The sequence below is a fragment of the Stomoxys calcitrans genome, chromosome 1, assembly GCF_963082655.1.
Source record: "Stomoxys calcitrans chromosome 1, idStoCalc2.1, whole genome shotgun sequence".
Classification (NCBI taxonomy): domain Eukaryota; kingdom Metazoa; phylum Arthropoda; class Insecta; order Diptera; family Muscidae; genus Stomoxys; species Stomoxys calcitrans.
This window is the reverse complement of record NC_081552.1, coordinates 118,691,044-118,704,328: the sequence shown is the minus strand read 5'-3', so window position 1 is coordinate 118,704,328 and position 13,285 is coordinate 118,691,044. Positions and strand designations below refer to the sequence as shown.

The 13,285-nt window shown below is 38.3% G+C and overlaps 1 protein-coding gene across 2 annotated transcripts in view; it reads right to left on the bottom strand.

The window, feature by feature from the left end:
* LOC106095127 (organic cation transporter protein) overlaps positions 1-13,285 on the bottom strand; it is a 128,653-nt gene that overhangs the window by 16,833 nt on the left and 98,535 nt on the right. For both annotated transcript variants that reach the window (XM_059360741.1, XM_059360742.1), the window contains one exon: positions 1,373-1,476. In XM_059360741.1, coding sequence (XP_059216724.1) covers positions 1,373-1,476 — 104 coding nt within the window. The remainder of the gene's footprint in view (positions 1-1,372; positions 1,477-13,285) is intronic.

Sequence of the window (13,285 nt, the reverse complement as noted above, 5' to 3'; positions counted from 1 at the left end):
TTAAAAGAAATACATATTTTTCTTTCGAGTATATTTATTTATTTATATAAAACATACTTTTTACTTATGCATCCACAAACACTTTATTTTTTTCCACCCAGAGTAACTAAAGGGTGATTTTTTTGAGGTTAGGATTTTCATGCATTAGTATTTGACAGATCACGTGGGATTTCAGACATGGTGTCAAAGAGAAAGATGCTCAGTATGCTTTGACATTTCATCATGAACAAGTTATGACGAAACGAACACATTTCGGCAAATTTTTCCGTTTGTTTTTTTTGTATGGAGTTTCAACGTGAAAACCGAATATAGTACCGGTCTTAAAAGCAGAGTACTTCTTTTTCGCCTATTTTTCTCCAACCTTTTTTTATATGAAGTTTGACAGCATTCCTCCAACGGCGAATCGTTGGGTGAAAATAGGCGGAAATGTAGTACTGCTTATAGTGAGAAAAATGACAAAAATAATTAAAGTGACAACACTTGTAAACATTGCCGGCATCATTTTTGCATGTTTTATTAATTTCAATGGCTCGTTCTTCTTCGTTTATTTGCGAAAAAATAAATTAAATGGAGAAAGCAATAGGTGCAGATAAAAAAACGTGTTTGGGTATGGAAACAAAAACATTTGATTGCTGTCAAATTCCGCTCTCGGAACAATTAACAATTTCCGCGACTATTCCGAAAGCAGAATAGAATACCAACCCAATTAGAGGAAAATATCATTGTAATATAAACTACAGCTGCAGGTAGGCGGAAAATTAGCATTGCTTCAACTTAGACATAAGCTTCAAATTAAATCATGTGGAGCGAAGCAAACTGATATGAACGATTTTCAAAGCGATGTCTGAATTTAATTTCTGTCGCTCTGTATGATTATTTAAGATTTGTCTTAATACTTTTTTATTTATCCTGTAGATTTGATATTTTAGGTTCGAAATTGATTAAGTTAATAGCATTGCGGCTAAGGCTGGTACTTATCGTTTTGCACAGTTGAAAACACACATTTTTCACGGTAACTTTTTGGAAATACTACAAAAATTTCGATGAAAGCATAATACTTTTGTCCCACCGAATGAAATCAGCAAGTTTTCTCCTTCAAAATCTATTATTTAAAAAAGTAATCTCGAAAAAAAAGTACCAGCCATAAAAGAGAAAACTAAACCTAATTTTGACTTTCAATGGCTCTTCTGGAAGAATGACCATGGAATGGAATGAACATCAAATTTGAGGAAAGCAGTCAGCGTTTTTTTTTTCTTAAATCCCTTTATGCTTTCAACATTAAAACCAATTGTTTAGCTGATTAGTAGAGTTTTACAATACTATAAACTATTTTTTTAACCATATAAGCATATCTAAATGAATATTTACAAACCGATCTGAAATAACTCCTCCGATTGGTATACCAATAAATTGTCCAATGTTGTTTAGGGTACCAACAAGCGACAGCTTCCATTCATCCGAGCAGAAAATTTTAAACTGAAAATTAAACAATTTATTAATAGACATCTTCTTATATATAAAAATCAATTTGTGTTTGTTTGTAGGTTTGTTTGTTTGTGTGTTCCTTATAGATTCAGAAACGGCTGAACCGATTTTCTTGAAATTTTCACAGATGGTGCACAATGATCCCGTGGTGAAAACATTACTACAGTACTAAATTTTTATACCCACCACCGAAGGATTAGGGTATATTCATTTTGTCATTCCGTTTGCAACACATCGAAATATCCATTTCCGACCCTATAAATTATATATATTCTTGATCAGCTTAAAAATCTAAGACGATCTAGACATGTCTGTCTGTTGAAATCACGCTACAGTCCTTAAAAGTAGAGATATTGAGCTGAAATGCACAGATTCTTTTTTTGTCCATAAGCAGGTTAAGTTCGAAGATGGGCTATATCGGACTATATCTTCATATAGCCCCCATATAGACCGATCCGCCGATTTAGGGTCTTAGGCCCATAAAAGCCACATTTATTATCCGATTTTGCTGAAATTTAGGACAGTGAGTTGTGTTAGGCCCTTCGACTTCCTTCGTTAATTTGGCCCAGATCGGTTCAGATTTGGATATAGCTGCCATATATACCGATCCTCCGATTTATGGTGTTAGGCCCATAAAAGCCACATTTATTGTCCGATTTTGCTGAAATTCGGGACAGTGAGTTGTGTTAGGCCCTTGGACATCGTTCTTTAATTTAGTCCAGATCAGTTCAGATATGGAACAGATATGGTGTTAGGCCCATAAAAGCCACATTTATTCTCCGATTTGGCTGAAATTTGGTACAATGAGTTGTGTTAGGCCCTTGGACATCTTTCTTCAATTTGGTCCAGATCGGTTCAGATTTGGATATAGCTGCCATATAGACCGATTTTTTAATTTATGGTTTTGGGCCCATAAAATGCTCATTTATTGTCCGATGTTGCCGAAATTCGGGACAGTGAGTTGCGTTACGCCCCTTGACATACTTCTGCAACATCGCACAGATCAGTCCAGATGTGGATATAGCTGCCATATAGACCGATATCTAGGTTTTAGGTTTTGGTGCCATAAAAGACGCATTTATTGTGGTGGCTGAAATTTGAGATAGTGAGTTTGGTTATGCTCTTCGACGTCCTTCTTCAATTTGGCCCAGATCGGTCCAGATTTGAACATAGCTGCCATATTGACCGATCTCTCGATTAAAGGTTTTGGGCCCATAAAAGAGGCATTTATTGTCCGATTTCGCCGAAATTTTGGATAGTGCTTTGTGTTAGGCTCTTCGACATTTTTATGCAACTTGGCCCAAATCGGTCCAGATTTGGGTATAACTGCCATGTGGATCGATATCTCGATTTAAAGTCTTGGCCCCCTAAAAGGCGCACTTATAATCCGATTTCACTGAAATTTCACACAGTGACTTATGTTAGGCTTTCCAACATCCGTGTCGTATATAGTTCAAATCGGTTTATTTTTAGATATAGCTAGTGTACTTAATAATATTTGGTCCAAATCGGAACATATTTTGATATAACTGATATGGGACATAAAGTATGAAATTTTCACCGAATTTTGATGAAAGGTGGTTAAATATATACCCGAGGTGGTGGGTATCCAATGTTTGGTCCGGCCGAACTTAACGCCTTTTTACTTGTTTGATATCGGACTCTTCCCCTTACCTTAATTTTCAGAAACGCGAGATCTCGGAGATGGGTGGTGCAATTTAAGCGAAATTTTGTGTGCTCTCTTATAGTAACCTAAAAACAAAAATTTGGTATCCAAATTTCGGAAGGGGTACCTAGGAGGGCCGCCCCAACCCCAAATATATATATAGTCCAATCACGACAATATGGGACTCAAATAGAGTAGCAAACGTATTTCATATCCAATCGTCGGATCAAGTGTTTGGGGGACCACCCCAATCCCCAAAACCCCCCTAAATCGGACATATTTACCGACAATGGCAATATGGGACTCAAATGAATGATATTTGCGAGTGGATTATGAATTTGATATCCAAATGTAGGACCAAATTTTTGGTCAAAACAGCCTCCAAAAGGGTCATGTTTGTCGACTATGGAAATATGGGGCTCAAATGAAAGGTAATTGGGAGTAGACTATGAATGTGATATCAACATTCGGGACCAACTGTCTAACCGACGTCCCACCCGCAAATAGGACGTATTTGCTGACCATGACAATTTGGGTCTTAAAGGGAGTGGAGCTCGATATTGATAGTTTTTAGGGCCCATACCCCAAACCGGACATATTTGCTGAATTTTGCAATAAGGGGTTTAAATGAGATTAACAAACGTATTTGATATCCAATTTTGTGGCCAATGGCAATATGGGGTTCAAATAAATGATATTTGGGAGTAAAGCAAGTTGCTGATATATTTTCAGGGCAAAATGTTTGGGCGACCACCTCACTCCCCAAAACACTCCTAAATCGGACATATTTACCGGCCATGCCAATGTGGGGCTCAAATGAAAGGTATTGGGGAGTAGAGCACCAAATTGATACCCACTTTCGGAACCAATTTTCTGGGTTTCTACACTTTCCCCAAAAACAACCCACAAACAGCAATTATTTACTGACCGACGCAATATGGGGCTCAAATAAAGGTATTTTGGTGTATAATATGAATCTGATATCCAAAAGTGGACATCACCCCCCAAATAGTAAAAATTTACCGACCATGGTAATATGTGGCTCAAATGAAAGGTATTTGAGATTAGAAAACGAACTTAATAAACAATTTTGGGGTCAAGTGCTTGGGGGACGCCTCATTCCACAAAACATCCCTTAAACCAATGGCAATATGGGGTTTTAAAAAATGGTTTTTGAGGACAGAGCACGATGCTTATATTTTTTCAGGGCGATGTGTCTGGGGGACCACCTCACCCCACAAAACATCCCTAAATTGGACATGTATATCTACCGATCTTGGCAATTTGGGGCTTAAATGAATGGTATTTGGGAGTAGGACACGACATTCATACCCACTTCGGGACCACGTTTCTGGGGGTCCACGCCACCCCTTAACCCACCAACCACCAACCTGGGGCACTCCCCACTACCAAAATCCATATGAGAATATCGGGCTCCAATAAAGTCTTTTAAGTTAAAATTAGTCTTAAACATCCAAATTTAAATGACCATAAATTCTCCGAGCGAATTCATAGACGAATAAAGATCATATGTTATTCAGATAAAGGCATTTATATTGTTATACTGTTTCTCAAGCTATTGGGTTGCCCAAAAAGTAATTGTCGGTAATATATTGTAGTAGTAATATAGTCGGCGTTGACAATTTTTTTCAACGGCTTGTGACTCTGTAATTGCATTCTTTCTTCTGTCAGTTATCAGCTGTTACTTTTAGCTTGCTTTAGAAAAAAAGTGTGCGAAATTTTGTTTACATTTGTTTGTTTGGCGTCAATTTTAATATGGGTACCACATATATTGAAAGAAATTCATTTAACAAACCGAATCAACGCTTGTGATATGCACCTTAAACGCAATGAATTCGATCCGTTTTAAAACGAATCATAACTGGAGATGAAAAATGGATTGTTTACAACAACGTTAGTCGAAAACGATCATGGTCCAAGCATGGTGAACCAGCTCAAACCACTTCAAAGTCTGATATCCACCAAAAGAAGGTTATGCTGTCTGTTTAGTGAGATTGGAAGGGTGTGGTATATTTTGAGCTGCTTCCAAGGAACCAAACGATTAATTTATTGTCAACAATTGCACAAATTGAATACAGCCATCAAGGAGAAGCGACCAGAATTGGTCAATCGTAAAGGTGTCATATTCCACCAGGACAACGCTAGACCGCACACATCTTTGGTCACTCGCCAAAAACTGAGTGAGCTTGGCAGGGAACTTTTGATGCATCCACCATTTAGCCCTGACCTTGCACCATCAGACTACCATTTATTTCGATCTTTGCAGAACTCCTTAAATGGTAAAACTTTCGGCAATGATGAGGCTGTAAAATCGCACTTGGTTCAGTTTTTTGCAAATAAAGGCCAGAAGTTCTATGAGCGTGGAATACTAAATTTGCCAGGAAGATGGCAAAAGGTTATCGAACAAAATGGCAATTATTTATTTGATTAAAGTTCATTCTAAGTTTTATTAAAAATGCATTTACTTTCTTTTAAAAAATCCGCAATTACTTTTTAGGCAACCCGATATATACACATACTATTTTCGTAGCATGGTATTTCACTAAAAGCTCTTTAATTGTCAAAACTAAATATTCAAAGGATAATTTTTTTCCATATAAAAGAAGGCGCAGCGGAGCGGGCCCTGTCCAGCTAGTCAATAATACAATATATTAACGGTATAAAATTATTTTTTCTAGAAAATAAGTGTTTTGTATTATACTCTACACCACTACTGTGGCACAGGGTATTATAACTTAGTGCATTTGTTTGTAACACCTAGAAAAAGGATAGATAGACCCATTGATAAGTATACCGATCGACTCAGAATCACTTTCGATTTAGCTATGTCCGTCTGTCTGTCTGTTTGTCCGTCTGTCCATGTTAAAATGTGTACAAACTACAGGTCGCAGTTTTCATCCGATCGTCTTCAAATTTGGTAGAAGCATGTTCTTCGGACTAGAAACGAAGCCTATTGAAATTGGAAAAAATCGGTTCAGATTGGGATATAGCTCCCATATATATGTTCGTCCGATTTGTATTTTCTTTTGACTCTCGACATTACTTTTGAATATCATAGAAATCAGTTCAAAGTTAGATATAGCTCTCATATATATATTTATAGCCCGATTGCAACTTCTAGAGCAAGTGCATTTATTGACCCATCCTGCCAAAATTTTGCAAAACGCTTTTCTCGACGACTGCCGCAGAATCTATGAAGTTTGCTCGAAATCGGTTCAGATTTAGGTATAGTTCCCATAGATATGTTCGTCCGATTTTGAAAATCCTCATTTTTTAACTGATTCTCTCGCTTTTTATCTAAAGCAGGACACTCTTTCAACAATATTTGCTTAAACGTTATAACAGAAAATGTATTAACCAACACATAGCTACCTTCTTACTATTCTGGGATTAATTGTGTTTATTATACCCTCCACCATAAGATGGGGGGTATACTAATTTCGTCATTCTGTTTGTAACTACTCGAAATATTCGTCTGAGACCCCATAAAGTATATATATTCTTGATCGTCGCGACATTTTATGTCGACCTAGCCATGTCCGTCCGTCCGTCTGTCTGTCGAAAGCACGCTAACTTCCGAAGGAGTAAAGCTAGCCGCTTGAAATTTTGCACAAATACTTCTTATTAGTGTAGGTCGGTTGGTATTGTAAATGGACCATATCGGTCCATGTTTTGATATAGCTGCCATATAAACCGATCTTGGGTCTTGACTTCTTGAGCCTCTAGAGTGCGCAATTCTTATCCGATTGGAATGAAATTTTGCACGACGTGTTTTGTTATGATATCCAACAACTGTGTCAAGTATGGTTCAAATCAGTCCATAACCTGTTATAGCTGCCATATAAACCGATCTTGGGTCTTGACTTTTTGAGCCTCTAGAGTGCGCAATTCTTATCCGATTGAAATGAAATTTGGCACCACGTGTTTTGTTATTATATCCAACAACTGTGCCAAGTATGGTTCAAATCGGTCCATAACCGGATATAGCTGCCATATAAACTGATCTTGGGTCCTGAATTCTTGAGCCTCTAGAGGGCGCAATTCTTATCCGATTGGAATGGAATTTTGCACGACGTGTTTTGTTGTGATACCCAACAAGTGTGCCAAGTATGGTTTAAATCGGTCTATAACCTGATATAGCTGCCATATAAACCGATCTTGGGTCTTGACTTCTTGAGCCTCTAGAGGGCACAATTCTTATCCGATTTGAATGAATTTTTGCACGAAGTATTTCGTTATGATATCCAACAACTGTGCCAAGTATGGTTGAAATCGGTTTATAACCTGATATAGCTGTCATATAAACAGTTCTGGGGATTTGACTTCTTGAGCTTCTAGAGTGCGCAATTCCTATCCGATTTGGCTGAAATTTTGCATGAGGTATATTATTTTTACTTTCAACAACTGTGTCAAATAAGGTTCAAATCGGTTTATAACCTGATATAGCTGCCATATAAACCGATCTGGGATCTTGACTTCTTGACCCCTAGAGGTCGCAATTATTATCCCATATGCCTGAAATTTTGTACGACGGATCCTCTCATGACCATCAACAAACGTGTTTATTATGGTCTGAATCGGTCTATAACCCGATACAGATCCCATATAAATCGTTCTCTCTATTTTACTTCGTGAGCCCCAATGGGCTCAATTCTTATACGAATTGGCTGAAATTTTACACAGGTCTCCAACATATAATTTAATTGTGGTCCGAACCGGACCATATCTTGATATCGTTTTAATAGCAGAGCAACTCGTTTCTTATATCCTTTTTTGTCTAAGAAGAGATGCCGGGAAAAGAATTCGACAAATGCGATCCATGGTGGAGGGTATATAAGATTCGGCCCGGCCGAACTTAGCACGCTTTTACTTGTTTGTATTTTAAAGTTATTTGCTTCATTTAAAATTTCTTAATGTGGAGTTTGAGAATTGTTCAAGGGCAATTGATACTGAAATTTACGAATATATCTTGTGAAAAAATATATTTATAAGCTTTACATAATATGATCTCTGTGCAGTTGTATTTCCTTTATCGACTGATAAATTCATATCATAGATATTCACAGCATAGCTAGTGCATCGGCTATAAAACTCGCGTAACGGGCGTTAACTAAGGCTTAAAATTTTAGGATTGAAAAGTATTAAACATCTCTTCTTCCTTGGCGATTATGGTTAAGATGGGATCTTAAATACTAAATTTCCCATGAATATTTCATTAAGAAAGAGGGGATATTTCTTCCTATCAATGAGTGCAGTCCGACTTAAGTTTAAGCTCAATGATAAGGGGCCTCCTTTTTTAGGCCGAGTTCGAACGTGCCGCATCGCGACATCACTTGGTAGAGGAGTTTTTAACATGGCAGGATACCTCACAAATGTAGCCAGCATTAGCAAGGGGATAACCACCATTGACATCTTTTCTGATGTTCACGCCGTGATTTGAACCCAGGCATCCGGCATCACAGGCGGATATGGTAACCTCTGCGCCACGGTGGCCTCCGTTTAGATATGATCACAGTTGGATATAGGAGTTGTGTTGATCTATCTTTTATTCAGAGCTTTTTTACATTTTTTCGCTTTAATTTATGTATTTTTAAATATTTCTGTCATTTCAACCATCATTTTTCATATATCTTCTAAATATATTTACTATTTTTATACCCTCCACCATAAGATGGGGGGTATACTAATTTCGTCATTCTGTTTGTAACTACTCGAAATATTCGTCTGAGACCCCATAAAGTATATATATTCTTGATCGTCGTGACATTTTATGTCGATCTAGCCATGTCCGTCCGTCTGTCCGTCCGTCCGTTCGTCCGTCTGTCTGTCGAAAGCACGCTAACTTCCGAAGGAGTTAAGCTAGCCACTTGAAATTTTGCACAAATACTTCTTATTAGTGTAGGTCGGTTGGTATTGTAAATGGGCCATATCGGTCCATGTTTTGATATAGCTGCCATATAAACCGATCTTGGGTCTTGACTTCTTGAGCCTCTAGAGTGCGCAATTCTTATCCAATTGGGATGAAATTTTGCACGACCTGTTTTGTTATGATATCCAACAACTGTGCCAAGTATGGTTTAAATCGGACCATAACCTGATATAGCTGCCATATAAACCGATCTTGGGTCTTGACTTCTTCAGCCTCTAGAGTGCGCAATTCTTATCCGATTGGAATGAAATTTTGCACGACGTATTTCGTTATTATATCCAACAACTGTGCCAAGTATGGTTCAAATCGGTCCATAACCTGATATAGCTGCCATATAAACCGATCTGGGGTCTTGACTTCTTGAGCCTCTAGAGTGCGCAATTCTTATCCGATTGGAATGAAATTTTGCACGACGTGTTTTGTTATGATATCCAACAACTGTGCCAAGTATGGTTCAAATCGGTCCATAACCTTATTTAGGTGTCATATAAACCGATCTTGGGTCTTGACTTCTTGAGCCTCTAGAGGGCGCAATTCTTATCCAATTTGAATGAATTTTGGCACGTAGTATTTTGTTATACTATTCAACAACTGCGCCAAATATGGTTCAAATCGGTTCATAACCTGATATAGCTGTTATATAAACAGATCTGGGGACTTGACTTCTTGAGCCTCTAGAGTGCGCAATTCTTATCCGATTGGAATGAAATTTTGCACGACGTGGTTTGTTATGATATTCAACATCTGCGCCAAATATGGTTCAAATCGGTTCATAACCTGATATAGCTGTTATATAAACAGATCTGGGGACTTGACTTCTTGAGCTTCTAGAGGGCTCAATTTCTATCCGATTTGGCTGTAATTTCACAAGACGTTTTTTATTGTTACTTTTAACAACTATGTCAAATAAAGTACAAGTCGGTTCATAACCTGATATAGCTGCCATATAAACCGATCTGGGATCTTGACATCTTGAGCCTCTAGAGGTCGCAATTATTATCCGATTTGCCTGAAATTTTGTACGACGGATTCTCTCATGACCATTAACATACGTGTTTATTATGGTCTGAATCGGTCTATAGGCCGATACAGCTCCCACAGCTCTTGAGCCCACAAAGGGCGCAATTCTTATTCGAATTGGCTGACATTTTACACAGGTCTCCAACATATAATTTAATTGTGGTCCAATAAGATTCGGCCCGGCCGAACTTAGCACGCTTTTACTTGTTTTGCCTAAGAAGAGATGCCGGGAAAAGAACTCGACAAATGCGATCCATGGTGGAGGGTATATAAGATTCGGCCCGGCCGAACTTAGCACGCTTTTACTTGTTTATGATAACATGTTATAGGCCAGGCATTTATGGCAACCTTAGTTGTCGTTTTTTCTCCGAAGTGGAGTCAAGCTTAATGCCTATGAAAATTAAGTTAAGGTGAAAGATTTGATTGATTAATTTGATTAAATATATTGATTAAAATATTTCTGCACTTTATTTTTGCACTCCATGTTCATATTTTGCTATATGTAACGGGCGTAACATTCTTAAACAGATTTTTTTCGTAGTTAATATAAAGTTGTTCAAAAATATATACGGTAACAAGAGACCTTTACGATATCTACTTATTTTCTGAAATTTGTCAATAAAAATTGACAGAAGTTCGTTCGAAAAAAAAAACACCCACATAAAAGTTGATACAAAACGTGTTCATTTCAATACTGATAGTTAAGTATAACCGTATGGTAACAAATCAATACCGCATGTAAAGGACGAAATATAAAATGAGAGTACCGCTTGGTTATAGCTTTACTACAGAACTGGTATTGGTTTTGATACCTATCTGCCAATGGTTTCAGTACAAAACCGTTATTGGTTGGAAAAACCAAAATTAAAGACTATTGAAAACAATTTTAATCTTATTTTTTATATGTCTTAATAGTTACATTTAAATAATTAGAACAAGTAAACGCGTGCTATGTTCGGCCGGGCCGAATATTATATACCCTTCATCATGGATCGCGTTTGTCAAGTTCTGTGCCCGGCATGTATTTATATGCAATCAAAGCATTATGGATGTAAATTGCTATGCAATTGGAGCTGTATCTGTTTACTTGGTTACTATATGGAGATCATAGTAGAATTCATTGTGCAAAATTTCAGCCAATCAGATAAGAACTGCGGCCTATAGGGGAACAAGAAGAATAATCGGGAGATCGGTTTATATCGGAGCTATATCAGGTTTTTGACCGATCCAGACCATATATGGTATGTATGTTAGCGGTTACAGGAGAAGTCATTGTGCGAAATAACATTCAAATCGGATAGAAAATGCGCCCTCTAGATGCTCAAAAAGTATAATCGGGGGATCGGTTTATTTGGGACCTATAACAGGCTTTGGGCCGATTCGGACCATACTTGATGCATATGTTGAATATCATAGAAAAATTCACAATTCGAAATTTTCTCCTTCAAAAGTTTGCGTGCTAATGACAGACGGAAGGACATCGCAAGATCTACCCAGTTTGTCGAGACTGTCAAGAATATGTATGCACTGTGGGATTGCAGATCAATATTTCGAAGTTTTACAAACGGAAATTAATATAACCACCGTGACCAACATCGACCCTTTGTATTTAGCAATTGATTCCATATCAGTTGATTACCAGAAATGGTTTTGATATGAATACACCAAAACAAAAAAACAAACACTTCCCTTGTCAATGTAGAAATCAGGAAGAGAAAATGGACTTGGTTGGATCATATCCTACGCCGACCGCGCGATTAGATAGCTAGAAATGTCCTAGACTGGAACCCGCAAGGACAGCGAGGGAAGAAACGCCCGAAAAACACATGGCTCCGCTGTACGAAAAGGAAGTTTGAATCAACCCATACATCGTGGCGAAAAAGCTCGATGGAGAAAGCTTGTTGATGCCTGAACAGATTACTATTGGACATATTTTATTGTAATATACAATAGTTCCTACCGTTGAACCATTTAGATCGCTTCAAAAAGCCCAATAACTTGCGAATGTTCACATCCGCTCAATCAGATAGGTTCTCAAAGAAATGAGAACCTAACGTTGTTCTATAGTCTGTTCTTCTTCGATGTCCTTACAGCTTCTATAATAGTCGTTGCTGGAAACATTCAGTCTGTCAACATATTTTCCGATTAGACAGTGACCTGTCATGACGGACACAATGACTAAGAGGTCTGTTATAGCCAATGACAGCAAAGCAGTAGACCTCTTCAATTCTCGATTAGGCCACATAGTTTTGGAATGATCACAGCCCCCTCATTGTGACCATCTATCATTCGTTCTCCTTCGGGCCTGGTCCTGAAAACTTAGCTTATATGCCCCTAAAAGCATACCCACAGATTCCAGTTGCCCTGGAATGTGTTAAGTAGTTCTTGGTCTCGCAAGCTCGTCCGCCTTACAGTTTTCTGGGATATCTCTGTGATCGACACCCAGAACTGTTCAGCCATCTCGTTGACAGATCTGCGACAATCGAAGGCATTTTTTGTGTTTAGAAACACGTTCTCCAGGGATTTAATGGTTGCCTGGCTGCCTGAGAAGCTATTTATGCCAATCGCCGTAATGACATTATGCCTTAGCCATTCCACTACTCCCTAAATTGGAAGGATCTCCGCTTGATACACACTGCAGTGGTCGGGTATCCTTTTCGATATGACCAGTTCTAGATCTTTAGAGTACACCCCAAAGCCAACCCGATCGTCTAGCTTGGAACTATCCGTATAGAAGTCTATGTAACTTCTGTTACCAGGGATATCGGTTCTATTAGGATTAGTGGTTCAGTACTTTTATCAAAAAGCGGCTTAGGTAGGGTGTAATCCACACTGCCTGGAACATCGGATATTGTATCAAGGATAATACAGTGTCCGTAGCCGCAAAATGACCAATGAGAAAGCTCCCTTAACATTACGGCAGTGGTCCCTGCAATTTGGGTAGCCACAATGTCCAGAGGTATAAGATGTAGCAATAAATTCAGTGCACCGGATGGTGTCGTCCTCAGTGCGGCTGTGATGCACAAACAAGCCATCCTTTGGACCTGGTTAATTATTGTGCAGTAGGTGGATTTTTGAAGCGCCGTCCACCAGACCACGACACCATATAGCATTATAGGTCTGACAACTGCAGTATATACCCAATTCATGACACGCGGTCTAAA